The 14667-nt window shown below is 36.5% G+C and overlaps 1 protein-coding gene and 2 long non-coding RNA genes across 5 annotated transcripts; 2 read left to right on the top strand and 1 right to left on the bottom strand.

The window, feature by feature from the left end:
- Positions 1-301: 301 nt before the first annotated feature.
- LOC148692612 (uncharacterized) lies at positions 302-2441 on the bottom strand. Its single transcript, XR_015953553.1, has 2 exons — positions 2113-2441; positions 302-1978 (listed from the first exon to the last, which is right to left on the bottom strand). It is a non-coding gene; the product is annotated as an uncharacterized LOC148692612 (long non-coding RNA).
- Positions 2442-5312: 2871 nt separating this feature from the next.
- On the top strand, positions 5313-6649 carry LOC137743770 (uncharacterized). The gene has a single exon (XM_068483711.2). It carries the CDS (start codon positions 5524-5526, stop codon positions 6472-6474), a length of 951 nt encoding a protein of 316 aa, XP_068339812.1. The 5' UTR covers positions 5313-5523; the 3' UTR covers positions 6475-6649.
- A 4409-nt stretch (positions 6650-11058) lies between these two features.
- Positions 11059-12982, top strand: LOC148692611 (uncharacterized). 3 transcript variants are annotated; one of them, XR_015953768.1, is made up of 4 exons: positions 11059-11202; positions 11297-11406; positions 11938-12004; positions 12828-12982. It is a non-coding gene; the product is annotated as an uncharacterized LOC148692611 (long non-coding RNA). The 3 variants fall into 3 exon arrangements; XR_015953767.1 differs by having other exon boundaries at positions 11923-12004; XR_015953766.1 differs by lacking the exon at positions 12828-12982 and having other exon boundaries at positions 11923-12228.
- Positions 12983-14667: the final 1685 nt, after the last annotated feature.

Genomic DNA, 14667 nt, shown 5'->3' with positions numbered 1-14667 from the left:
ATATATTCTTAATCTTACTTAGCACAAGGATGGTCTTTTAATTTAATTGTGACTTATTTTTCCCCAAAAGCTGCAACTATATATAGCAAACGAGTGAACCACGGGACATCTTTTTGTGGGAAAATTTGAGAGGGAAAAACTAGTAATTATTGCACAGTCAGGGACATCCCGAAATCACAAGCAAAATGGTACCTGTCTAGATGATTTCTTGCACACTTGGACATAATAAATTGGTTAATTACCAATTTAAGTTGTATGGTTTTGTACTAGAAAAAGTTCATCATTAGAAGGGACAACATGATGAAAAATCAGCATATACTTATTACAAGAACAAACCAAGCTAGACAAGTAAAGGAAAAATTAAGTGTGCCAAGAAAATAAGCATGATCAGTAATGCAGCACATAGACATTATACACAACTATAGCATCCCCAGTCGTGACTCGTAAGACTGGAACCCTGTAAGAAAGCAAAATTCATGGCCATCAATGGGCCAACATCTTTTTGTGAGGCAGATCCATAAAACCCTTGAGCCCTCCTAGCAATTTAAACCCTTGAGCCCTTCCTAGCAATTTTGGGCTCAATTCAGGCCCTTCAGTGAGTGGATCATCAATCATGCTAATAAAACCAAACCCTGTTGATGTATTGGAGACCGTTGCACCACTGAAACTGAACTGGGATTTGTACCGCTAACAATGTCGTGCCAATCCAACCAAAAGTGGCTAAGTTTTTCTTCTTTTTTTTCAGCCCCAAAAGCTTTGTTCTCACTGTTGAGAATTAATCCCACATTGAATGGAGTAGAGATCTTGCATGGGCTTCTAAGAGGTTGGGCTACTCCCTCATATTGCCAATTGGTTTTATGGTGGAACCCCAATTTTCTTCATGATATCACAGCAGGTTGTCCCACGTGTGAAGTCAAACGGCCACAAGTGTTCCACATCACCCCGTTTTATTGTTTACACGTTAGGCTTAAAAATTTGCTACACGTGAGGGGGTGTGTTGAGAATTAATCCCACATTGATGGGAGAAGAGAACTTGCATGGGCTTATAAAAGGTTGGGCTACTCCCTCATATTGCCAATTGGTTTTATGCCCCAACTTTCTTCATGGTATCAGAGTAGGTTGTCGCTACACGTGAGGGGGTGTGTTGAGAATTAATCTCACATTGATGGGAGAAGAGAACTTGCATGGGCTTACAAGAGGTTGGGCTACTCCCTATATTACCAATTAGTTTTATAGTGGAACTTCAACTTTCTTTACTCACAACGCCTGGGTTTTTTCCTTGGTCCAAAATGATGAAAAAAGGCGACAGAACTATGACTTGGCTAGCCAAGAGGTGAGGTATTTTGATCATGGTCGCACCACTTTGGTCACAAACTTATCACTACTATGTTCAGAAAATATTGCAATAGGTTGTGTCCATATGTATTTATCGTGATTCAGAGCTTGACATGATAATTGACCAAAATTGTGATTTCATCATCGTTTTGGCTAACACATCTAAATAGAAGAGTTTCGTTAAGAAAAAGAGCCCTATACTTTAGATGAAGGAGAATTACTTTTCTTAAGACTTTCATCATCGTTTTGGCTAACACATTAGGACTAAACAGAAGAGTTTCGTTAAGAAAAAGAACCCTATACAGGGATGGCCTTTAATTTAACTGTTTTTGTTGTGAAAAGAAAAAAAAAATTATAGAGAAAAAAAAATTTCAAAGTGGGATTTCAACCTAAACATTGATCGCGAAAGTCTTAAGAAAAGTAATTCTCTTTTATTTCCAATTTACTGTCAATTCAGAGGGTTATTTATTCTAATATAATCCTAGAAATCAAACAAAAGCCCTAATATGTATCTATCGGTGTTAAACATTTGACTAAATGCATACGGGTGTAGAGCATATTACAACCAAACACTTCGAAACTCACCTTTGGAGATTATAATCACATATGACCTTTCGTGACTTTTCCCCTTAGAGCTGCAAAACTGCAGAAGCAAAAAAAGTGAACCAATTGCAAGCTTTTGTGGTAAGAATGAGAGGAAAAAAACTACTAAAATGACACGTTTTGTGCTGATATCTTGCACAATTCGAATCACAAATACCATACTAATAATTATACCTTCAAAACTTGTGTCATGTAATTCCATTTTGCCCTTTAATTGTAGCCCTCTGGCCTCTGCTAAGACCCTTCAGTGCAAAAATTAGCAGTTTCTCATCAGCCCACCTGCAGTCTTCGGTTCTGGGAGCCAAAACCTGCTCAAAGATACAACCATATTGTGTACACTGATCCATATGAGGCAGCCAAAGCTCACTTCAATCCCTTCGAATTATAATTATTAAAGCACCCATTTTGCTAAATAATTTCAAGACTGTTAAATTTTAGAGATCGTTTATCATTATTTCGATTTCGTTGTCAGTTTTCTGTTATCAAATAATTTAAAGGTGGAATGTATAGTTTGATTTTACAAGGCATAATGAGAATTTTTAAGAATATCCATTAGTAATGGCGACAAATCAAATCAAAGCATATGTGTACCGATATTGGATGGGAAAGTTCGATAAATTATTGAAAACGTGATTTTCATTTAATTATAAAATGCATGCATGTGATCTTTGAGGTTGGCCCAACGTCATTGGTGATGCAAATGCATATGGTAACGGCCATACCAGGTTAGCTTAGGCAAAACCCCTTCGAATCCAAGCCACCATGACGTACATAGATACATATGGGGATTTCCCTACACCAGCATATACTTATGCACGAACAATATGGACATAATATTATAGTTCTAACTCTTTGTGAGATTCACACGCATAAAAATAACGAAGAAGACATCCGCATACGGGAATTTTTTCAGTGGGTTGTTACAAACTTTCTTTGTCTCATGTGGGTTGTTACAAACTTTGTAATTATTGTCGCTAGGGTTCACACGAGAAATTTCTCAATATTCGAAAATACAGTCTGATACTCCAAGCGTAATAATACAAGTAATTGAATTTTTTATTTTTCAAATATGCTACGCAAGAAATAAGTTGAGAATTTTAAATGATGATCTGAAAAAAAAAAAAGGAAAAAAAAAAGCATATTTGAAGGATTGTTCTTTTTATAAGAATATGATCCACTCCCAAACCTTAGTGTCTAGAGCCTAGAGACGAAAAAATTTGGACCACACAAATTGAATCCGACTGATTCTCATTAACTCATCCCATTGGCCCACTTCACACAAACAAACAACTCTGATTTTTTTTAATACACAAATTAAAGGAGCCACTGGACACTAAAATTCGGAGTGGACCTAATTCTCTTTTTATATTTGTTTTTTAACATGGTTCTCATGTTTGTCCCTTTCAATCCTACACATTTAGAAAGCCCAAGTGTCTAATTAGCTTCTTACTAGAAGTTACATACGTAAGGAATTTATATAAATTAGATGTCCTAAGCTACACCCTTAATTGCATATATGTCTTTTTCATTAGCCATTTGCCATCAATTTTGTTAGAGAAGCAGTTGATGCTGATCATGTGTTCCATTATCCAATATAAACAAGGTCATGGTAAAGTCTTAGTAATTTATTTCGCCTAATCCTTCGCCGTATCTTGAATATGTTAAGTTTTAATATTTTTTTATTAGTATTAAAAAATTTATTTTATCCAATAATATAATATTGTCTTTCCTAAAAAATTTAATTAATAAATGATCAGCTATGTGTGTCATCAGAAAACTTGACTCCCAAGAATCTCAATATAGCCGCCATTGAAACTTGTATCAAGTTTCGACTGTACAGCTACAATCTTTATATCTATCATTCATTTTAGATTAAGAGAACTACCACTGCCTCAAAATTGGACTCTTTATAACTCTCTTTCATCTCATATTTTTAGCACAATATTTTATATTATGAATTAACGTTAAACTGTAAGGTGAGATAGAGTCTAGAGAGATTCCCCTTAGCATTCCTCATTAAATCAAATAAAACAATAATTAGGAACTTTCCTTCTTCTTCACAAAAAAAGGAACTTTCCTCCTTCCCTGGTATATCTAAAATACGGATATGTAGTTACTAAATCACTTTAATTATAACGTATGTATTTTTTACATAAAGTGTTTCATGATACACACGAAAATTGACCTTTTTCACAATCAAAATCAACGACCCCATAAAACATCTTCTTGAAAAAAATGGTTTAGAGGCGTTGGGGATTATCTTTGACGAGACACAAGAAGTCCAACACCCTCATCTACCAACTTCATATACGGATGAGAAAGAGAAAATATGTTTATTCGGGACAAAATAGAAGGACATGAACAATTGTCATAATTAATTCTGCGGTAGTGGCACGGCGCACGCAAGGTGGATAAACTTTCAGTACGGGAAAATGGAGAGATCCCCTATTTATATATGTTGAGAAATGACACATGCGATGACACATCTTTTTAATTTTTTTTTTTTGCGGTAAAATATATTGGAAGATTAAGTGACATATACATATATTAATATGTGAATGACACACTCATTGGTTTTTTTTTTTTTTTAATAGTTGGTTTACTAATCGATATTGAGACTTAAACTTTGCTCAATGTAAGTGGTGAATTGCTAGGTGGTTATGATATTTTTTTTCAACTTATTGTATTTCGAGTTTAAACTCTTCTTCATCTTTTTCAAGTAAATAAGTATAAAGCTTATAATAAAAAAGCAAAACAAAAAGTTTGCTAGTTTTTTTCCCCTTCTATATTCACATATATACATACCAAAATAGTCAATAGATCATGAAGAAATTTCGTAGTTTCGTGCAAGAAGAAGAAAATGAGCAAAACATGGGAATCCAAAATGCTAAGAAACATAAACCAGAATGATCTATTCTTTGATTCTGTCACTCTCACTTGTAATGACTAAAATGCCCGTGATATAATGTATTATATACATTTATGTTGTAGAAAATGAATTCATATGTTAAAGAAGACTTTCATCGCAGGCTTCTTTCACCTGATCAGTCCTTTCATTGACTAGTTTTTTCCCCTCATCAGATGGATCCCTAATCATTAACAAGCTAAACGAGCATAAAAAATTAGTGACTAATAGAACAGTTTTTTACAAACTAAAAATGGGGTGAATTTGTCATTTCAAATGTGGATTAAGTGAAAAACTCAAAGTTGTGCCCCTATCATTCTAGTAAGGCAACTCAAAGTTCTGCTCCTATCATTCTAGAAAAGCTTGATTATGGTCAATTGTCAACTAATGTGGTTGTCAACTCAAAGTTGTGCTCATATCATTCTAGAAAACCTTGCACTTCAAGCCACCAAACAAACATTTCAAATAAAAATTCATAACCTCCTTGGCTTGGAAGCCTCTGGACTCCTTAGAATTTCAACCCCTTTCCCCTCCCCCAAAACTTTAAAATCCCTCTCATTTGCCACCCTTATCCATCACTCCTTCCCTTTCTTCCTCTAGGCTTAAACAACACCACCAACAACATAAACAACCTCTCTCTCTCTCTCTATTCTCTCTCAACACAAACCAAGCAGTTGGAAATGGGCACTTTAGTTGGGCATGTAGCACCGGGCTTTGGGTTTCTTCTCATTGGATTATGGCACCTCTTTAATCACATCAAACTCCATCTTAACCAACCAAACACCTACACAGCTCCATCCTGGTTTCCCACCTCCAAATTCAAGTATTTGGAGCTCTTCTTAATCATGGGAGGCTCATCTGCCTCCATTGCCATGGAACTCTTCATAGGTCCACAGAAACACCAACCGCTCGATGACGATGGAACGATCCCCACCAACCATCTCCACAACTTCGAGCACTCTTCAATCTCCATGACTTTCTTGGTCTATGCAGCTTTTGCCATCGTTCTTGACAAAATTTCCCCAAAAGCACAACATGGTTTGACCCAACTCCTTGGAGCCATAGCGTTTGGGCAGCAGCTTCTTCTCTTTCACCTTCACTCTGCTGATCACATGGGACCTGAAGGTCAATACCACATGCTTCTACAGCTTGTGGTTCTTGTTTCTTTGACCACAACCCTTATGGGAATTGGTTTGCCTGAGAGTTTTTTGGTCAGCTTTGTGAGGTCACTAAGCATATTTTTCCAAGGTGTTTGGCTTATGGTCATGGGGTTCATGCTTTGGACACCTGATTTGATGCCAAAAGGTTGTTCCATGAACTTAGAGGAGGGTCACAAAGTGGTTAGGTGCCATGGAGATGAGGCACTTCACAGAGCCAAGTCCTTAGTGAACCTTCAGTTTAGTTGGTTCTTGTTGGGAGTTGCCATTTTTGGGGTGTCCTTCTATTTGGTTTTGGTTAAGGTTTATGGCGAAAAGGTTGAGTATTTTTCATTGACCAGACTAAGCGAAGAAGATGAAGAGGATCCGGATCATGATGTTGAATATCAAAAGACAAGCAAGCGTGAAGACTCGAAGAGTTTTGTTAATCATATGGGAAAAACAGCTTTTGCGTCCATAGACATTGAAAGGTAGTAGGAAAAAGTGCAAGCTATAATGAAGATATGGGATTTGGTATGTGTGTACAAATTAATTAAGTTGTGGGATATATGCCATTTTATATTTGATTAAACCAACCATAATGTTGGCTTAATTTATTAAAAGAGGGATTTGTGGACTGTCAATGTATATATGCCATTTTTACTTCTCACGGACCTCTTTTTAATTTTAGCATTTGATATTCTTCAACTCCTTTTATATGAAGATAAAAATTTGAAAGGAGTTTTCCTTGTACCTTGTTTTAATGAATTCTTTATGATATGTACTTGTGTAGTAGATTAAAGACGCCGTTTAAGGATCTCATTATTTTAAACTTAAGCATCATTAAACAAAAAACTTTAAAATATTCACAGGAAGACATTGTTTAAGTTCATAAAGATAAGATTAGGCTTAAAGACTTGTCACTAAATCATTACCATCCATGGTTATTCATTGCCTTGGACTCAAATATGTTATTTATCTAAACAACGTCTGCTCTGATATAATAAGTTAATAAATGGGAAAATTAGTGTAATACTAAATAGTCGTAATGAATAAATAAATGACAAGACAAGCCACTTAGTCATGGTCTAGTGGTATTTATTTTCACTTGTAAGTGAGAGGCCTGTTCGATTCCCGCTAAAAGTGAATTTGAACCACATTATTATGACTGGCGCATTATGAGGTTTAGTTCCTTTAGTGTACATAATATCATTTGTTAAAAAAAAATGATAAGACGATGGGTTGTGAAACTAATATTTATGGTTTTCAATATATAATGTTATTCTCACCATGATATCATTTAACGTGGACATCCATATCATTTAAATTAATCATAAATTTTAATGTTTTATACCCACTTTGTGTTTGAGTTTGACAAGCAAGTGCAAAGCTCCTCAACCGCATAAGGAGGATAAAATACATTTGATATTGTTGGCCACTGCTCATACATAACGCAATCATTAGTTCCGTCCTAAAGTCTAAAGAGTTGTAGGGGACCCCCATACAAAACACACTAGTAGGATCTAAATCTAATTACCAATAAAATTAAACAAACATAACTAATTAAAATTTTCGGGTGATCTTTGGAATTGTCTAATGTTATGGTGCAAAATGAAAACAAAATATTTTTTAATGATAGTTTTAGTAGAAATTCACAAAATTGTACAATTTTTGTTAGAATTGCTATTGTTGAGCTTAATTTGCATGATCTTTTACGTACACATACAGTATAAATTACCATTTTTTATTTTTTTAAGATAGAATATTTAAAAATCTATAAAATCAAATTACTAGCTGACTCAAAGTAGATTTTTGGCGGCTAGAACATCTCTCAAATGTCTTGCTTGAAATTTAATCGCTTATAAACCCTGAGTTATATGATATTTTCTTTGTGAAAATATGATGGTTGAGAAAATGTGTGCCAAAAATGGCACGAGATAGTATTAGGTGTAGAGAAAATGTGAGTTACAACTCATAAATTTTGTGAATTTACTGTTGAGTTTTCATCACATCATTTGTGTTTGTTTTGATTTTTAAGCTGGAAAGGATAACAATCAATAAATAACGTTAGCAAGACTCATATAAGCTTTTCCGAAGCTAAAACATCTTCCAAATGTCTAACGTGAATTTTAGTAACTTGTAGTGCAACGTAACTGACACGAAACCATTTTTAAGAAGACTTTTTTGAACTTTGCTAAACCAATTGATAACCATGAGTTACAACTCATGTAGTTTTATGTGAAACACAAAATACATATACATTGCACATTTGTTTTCACTAGGAAATAAAAAAGGGTTGGGATCTTGGTTATGGCAGTTATTTACAACTTGGCAAACATTAAAAATCACGAGTTACTAACATTCTTGTGAAAATATAAAATATGTATTTGTTGCATGGCTTTTGCACAGGGAAATAGAGAAAGGGTAAGAATCTTGGTTTTCTTTTTTAGTACTTCGGTGGTACGGAGAAAAGGATAGGAGGGACAAAATCCTTATCAGCAGAGGTAACAAAAACTTGCCCCCTCCTGAAGAATGTAGATTAGCTAGTCTTACTCACAAGGACTGGGCTTCCAAACAAAAATGGTATGAAATAAGTATGTTAATTAATTATTAAATAAGAGTAATGTTAGAAGATTAAATTTATAGATAAGATTTACAAATTAAATAATGTGTCACCAACATGAATGAGTACGTTTATTAAAACTTAAATAATAATTCAATCATTAACTTCCATGTTATTTAGTTTACAAAATTTAGTCTACAAATTTAGTCTTTCTAACATTACTTATTAAGTAATACTGTAATGCTAGGGAGATTAAATTTATAAACTAAATTTTGAAAACTAAAGGACATTGAAGTTGATGATTGGTTTATTACTTAAGCGTTGATAAACTTGTTCATTCTTATTGGAGACACATCATTTAGTTTGCAAATTTAGTCTCCCTAGCATTACCCTAAGTACTAATTCAATCATCTACTTCGATATCATTTGATTTACAAAATTTTGTCTACAAAATTATTCTCCCTAGCATTATCCTTTCCCGTATGGAAAAGAAAAGCTCAAAAGATTAAAACAAGAAATTAAGCCTCCGTAAATTAACTTGAATGCTAGGTTCGGTTTTGTATATTTATACGTACTGAAATTGGCTTCTCATTACAGGCACATCACGCAAGAAGACAATGTACGGCTATTTCTAGGCTTGAGCTCCTTCCTGGATGATGCGTAAAGCTGATTACCCTTAAACCTTTTTTTTTCGTGAAGCAAAGAACGCCACTTTTCATGATTACTATGCACATAAAGTGTGGGAGTTTAAAACCCTTTTGTTCTACATTGGTAATAATATTTGTTCACTAGCTTTTATATAGGCTTATTCTTTTTTCTTAGTAATTAGAACTTGGACCATTTGAAAATAGATTGAAGGCTTGGGCCTTATGGTTGTGTGGATTAAGCTTGAATATAATATAGCCTAAATACAATTAGGCTTGTATAAGTTTTGATTAAAAGACACAGCTATTAGAAAGAGTTGTATCATTTTTTCTTCCTCTTTTTCTTCCGTACGAAATTTCCAGAGAGTAAACACACAAAGCAAATTTGCTAGAATTCTAGAATCCAGTGCGGGTTATAGAATTAAGTAGTTGAATCTTGGTCGAGCAGACGTTGTAGAACCACAAGCACAAAAGTGGGATGAAAATACTGTTCGAAGAACATAGCATTTACACTAGCCTCTACCTTCTGTGATCAAGTTAGTATCATTGATATTCTTATATTAGTTTCTGTATTTATTATATAATTTCATTATGCAAATCAAGTATTTTTTATTAATAAAATATTAGAATTTCAAGTTCTGTTTATTTCTGTTATTTTTGTTTATTTCTGAATTATTCTCCAACATAAAGTACATACTTATTTTTCTTACTACTTTTATTTAGACTTAAATTTTGCTTAATGCAAGGTGTGGATTCTTCTTTAACTCATTATGTATCAAGTTTAAACCCTCTCTCGTTCTTTTAATGTTGATGAGTATAAAATATCGCTTGTAATAAAAGAAATAAAAAATGCTTAAGTACGTGGACAATCTGCTAGGGGTTTTTTTCCCCCTTCTCTACCTCAAGTTTTCTGTAGGCTGTAGAGTATATATGTACATATACATACCAAAATAGTCAATAGGTCACGAAGAAATTTCGTAGTTTCGTGCAAGAAGAAGAAAATGACCAAAACATGTGAACCCAAAATGCTACGGAAGTTCTCAATGATCTGTCCCTTGCTTTTGGATAGCCAAAGTGCCAAACAGACATTAACATGGATAACTTGTCGCTCACTTGTAATGACTACAATGCCCTTGATATAATGTATTATATACGGTTATGTTCTACTTTATAAGAAAGAATGAAAGACGACTTTCTCGCAGGCTTCTTTCAACTGAGCACTCTTTTCATTGACTGCTTTTTTACTCATCACTCATCAGGTGGATCTCTTATTGACAAGCTAAAAAAGCATAAAAAAGTTACAGACTAATAAACCAGTTTATCACAAATTAAAACAGGGGTGCTTTTGTCATTTTAAATGTGGATTAAGTGGAAAACACAAAGCTTTAAATTCCCTCTCATTTGCCACCCTTCTCCATCACTCCCTCTTTTTAAACCACCTCCAACTGTTGGGTTAAAAGCTAAATTTTTCCCTCTCATTTGCCACCCTTCTCCATCACTCCCTCTTTTTAAACCACCTCCAACTGTTGGGCTAAAAGCTAAATTTTTTAGTTCGAAAAATTTAGCTTTTAGCCTAAAAATAGCTTTTCTGCTCCAATCCTTTTGGTCTAAAATTTTAGCCCGGTATTATTAAAAAATGAACTCAGGCTATTTCTTTTCTTAAATTAATATTTTTTTTAAAATAAATATGTAGACTATCTTTGTGACATCCCGTCCCGGAAATACCGAAATGTACGTATGAAATTACAATTTTACCCCTAGTGTGCTTTCGTCACGTTTTGGTTGTTTGTTGTGTTGTGGCATGTGTTTGGAACCTCACACACTCCCACACACACACAGACACTATCCTTCTCTCTCTCCCTCTGTCTTCTCTCTCTCCCGAGTCCTCTATCCTTCTTCTTCTTCCTAAAAACGTACGGACCAACACACATACCCCTCAAACCGTGACAGATCGAGGAAACTAAGGACACCATTCAACTCGTGAGGTCGAGGCGAGCACAACCATACCATTTTCAGGTAGGAACCTCAACGTTTTCACGTCGAATTCACAAGCCCCGATTTATGTACTGTTCATGCAAAATTTATACGTTGAGTTTTTGGGATTTCTAAGCTCATAGGTAGCTTGGTGGTGTCCCAAGGAGCCTCGGAGTGCTTCGTTGGACGAAATTGGACGTCGGGATCGTCCTACTCGAAGTTGGCCGGTTTTGGTTGTTTGCACAGGTAAGATTTCGTAATTTTTAGCCTTTAAAAGTGGTCCAACGTGATTCTTCTAGTCTAGGGCTTTCTTTTGGTCCAAGAATTATAGAAAATGGTTGAGAAACGAAGGAGATTAGTAAGTTTAAAGTTTTTCCCAGTTTCCGGCGACCGGAGTCCGGCGAGGGTAGGCCGGAGAAGAAAGGGGAATATTCCGTCAAGTTTGACGGAATATTCCTAACGGCAGTGACGGTATCCGGTTAGATTTGACGGAATATTCCGTCAGTTTAACGGAATATTCCTGACGGCGTCTGTTGACACCGTCAGTGTGCCTGGCACGTGGCCGCGCGTGGGGGGCGCGTAGGTCCGTGCCTGTGCTGGCGCGTGGGGGCGCGTGCGGGGTCCAAAAATTATTTTAAAAATATGGTTGTGATCCTGAGGTTGTGTAGAGCACGTTGGTATATTCATTTGTCCATTTTGAGCAATGTATGAGAAGTTATTACGAGAAACGGGTTATGTGCTTTAAAGTTAACGTTTTTATAGTTGTTTCGCATTTAGGTGACACGTACCCAGAGGACGAGCGTGCACACGCGAGGCAGGGGGGCTACGACCCTTCTACATACCAGTGAGTGGGCTTTTGTTTTCCGTATATACCTATATACATTTATATTCCCAGAAATTGATTTAAAAAGGGTTATTTGCCTTATGCCATGCATGTTATTATTATCGTTTATGCATCATCACATTTATTAGTAGTGGCATGCATATACATATTTATATGTGGGTGCTGTGGAGGCATAGGTAAGTGCCAGGTAAGCGTTAATTAACGATTGCATTAATTAGTGGTTAGAGATGTTTAGAGAGCTCATAACCTGCACCCCCGGTGTTAGTGCTCCCGCCCAGAGTAGGGCACAGTCCTTCACGTGTTGTTCACCTCCCGCAACATACGCTCAACTTGGATCCAAGCTAGGTGCATAGGCCTGTCGTACAGACCACAATAGGTGGTTCCGACTCGTAGGTGACCCGCGATTATTCGCACAGCCTTCACGTGATCGTAGCACTAGAGCGTATATATATGTTACACCCAGGCTTGTCGTACAGACCACTTTAGGTGGTTCCGACTCGTGGGCAGGTTTAGATATTGAGATTGAGATTTGAGCTCTAGATGCAGCCGTACAGGTCACGTTAGGTGACTCCGGCTGCCAGATTACATGATATTGATATGGTTATACCTGGGCACTTGCATATCACTTTGAGATTGTGGCATGGCATATCTTGAGCATGATTGGTATACCCTTGAGCATGTTTTGCATGTCTATACATACGTACATATGTTATCTTTCTGGGAAGTATACAGGTTTTACGGCGAGGGGTTAGAAAGTATTTTGTAAATGGTTTTAGAAAGAATTGTTTTTGCCCACTCACGCTTTTGTTTTGCGCCCCTCCAGGTTCTAGTTGCTTAGCCGTTGCGGTGGTTTCCCTTGTGAGCTTTTCGGCGTTCTGACAGACACTCCACATTGTAGGGTCGCCTTCGGGCGTACTACTGTTGTCGTTTTATTTGGACTGCTATAGACCTGCTCTGAATTTGTATCGCACTAACTAGCACTCATTCTAGTACTTGTATGCTATTTTTTAATTATTCGTACTTTTATATTACTACTTATTAGCTTCCGCACGTGCACATGCCTACGTCACCTTTGTGTGACGGCCAGCACGCTCCGATCTCGGTCGGGGTGTGTCAATCTTAAATTAATTTTATGAACATTTTAATCTAAAAATATTTAAATTCCAATAAATATTGAAAAATCACTAAATTTTCCACAAATCAAGCCTTCAACTTTCACCAATCTTTCAACTCTGGGCTAACTTTCAATTCACTAACCGTTCAACACCAAATTTTCAATTCACCAACTATTCAACACCAAACTTTCAACTTTCACCAACCGTTCAACATCTTCCTCACATGTCCAATGACGACCTCTAATATGCTCTCTTGCCATGTTGAACAATTTGGAAATGGAAAGAAATGGTAGAAAGATAAATTGAAAGAATTGTAGGAGAAAATTGAGTTTTGTGTGGATGTTTGAACAAATACATAGGTATTTATAGAGTTTTAGGGTGAATTTTGAGTTAAATAATTTTTTTAATTATTTTAGCCGTTGGATTTAAATTTGGGCCGTTAGATCTTTTTTTACTGTTAGATTTGATTATATTCAATCTCAACCGTTGAATTCAATGTATTTTAAAATAACATATTCTAAAAAAATGAAATTTGAATTTGGACCAACGGCCCTTAAAGCCCAGCCCTTGGATGTGAATTATAGCCGTTGGGAATAATTGGGTGGCCGACACACGCCCTAACAGTGGGGCCCACCTTGTCGGGAAACCCTTGCAAGCCCACTGCATGGGGCGCGTTGGCGTGTGGGCGAGTCGAGACTGGCCCAAGTGCCAACGAGTCCACTCGCGGGGGGGGGGGGGGGGTGAAATTTGGCCTAGCTTTAACATTTAGCTTTTAACCCGTTATTAAAGATGATCTTAAGCTTAACCACCACCGTAAACAAGCCCCCCCTCGCGGGAGGGGTAAAATTTAGCCTAGCTTTTAGCCCGTTATCAAAGATGATTTTAAGCTTAACCACCATCGTAAACAAGCCTCCTCCTCCTCCTCCTCCTCCTCCTCCTCCTCCTCCTCCTCCTCCTCCTCCTCCTCCTCCTCCTCCTCCTCCTCCTCCTCCTCCTCCTCCTCCTCCTCCTCCTCCTCCTCCTCCTCCTCCTCCTCCTCCTCAACACAAACCAAAGCAGTTGGAATTGGGTTCTTTAGTTGGCCATGTAGCACCGCTGCACCGGCCTTTGGGTTTCTTCTCATTGGATTATGGCACCTTTTTAATCACATCAAACTCCATCTTAACCAACCAAACTCCCACACAGCTCCAACCTGGTTTCCCACCTCCAAATTAAAGTATTTGGAGCTCTACTTAATCATGGGAGGCTCTACTTAAAGGAAATGAATTCTTTATGATGTGTACTTGTAGAAGATTAAAGACGCTCTTTAAGGATCCCATTATTTTAAACTTAACCATCATTAAACAAAAAACTTTAAAATATTCACTGGAAGACACTGTTTAAGCTCATAAAGATCAGTTTAATCTTAAAGACTTGGCTCCAAATCATTACCATCCATGGCTCCTTGCCTTGGACTCAAATATGTTATTTATGCAAACAACGTCAGCTCTGATATAATAAGTTAATAAATGGGAAAATTAGTCTTAGCTAATACTACAATATTTGTAA

Source organism: Pyrus communis, chromosome 11 (genome assembly GCF_041283825.1).
Source record: "Pyrus communis isolate YQ-2024b chromosome 11, ASM4128382v1, whole genome shotgun sequence".
In the NCBI taxonomy this organism is placed as follows: Eukaryota; Viridiplantae; Streptophyta; class Magnoliopsida; order Rosales; family Rosaceae; genus Pyrus; species Pyrus communis.
Note: the sequence above shows the minus strand (reverse complement) of the source record. Positions and strands in the feature narration are given on the sequence as shown.

Coding starts and splice junctions, on each gene's coding strand:
- LOC137743770 (XM_068483711.2), top strand. CDS start 5,524: ATGGGCACTTTAGTTGGGCATGTAGCACCGGGCTTTGGGTTTCTTCTC.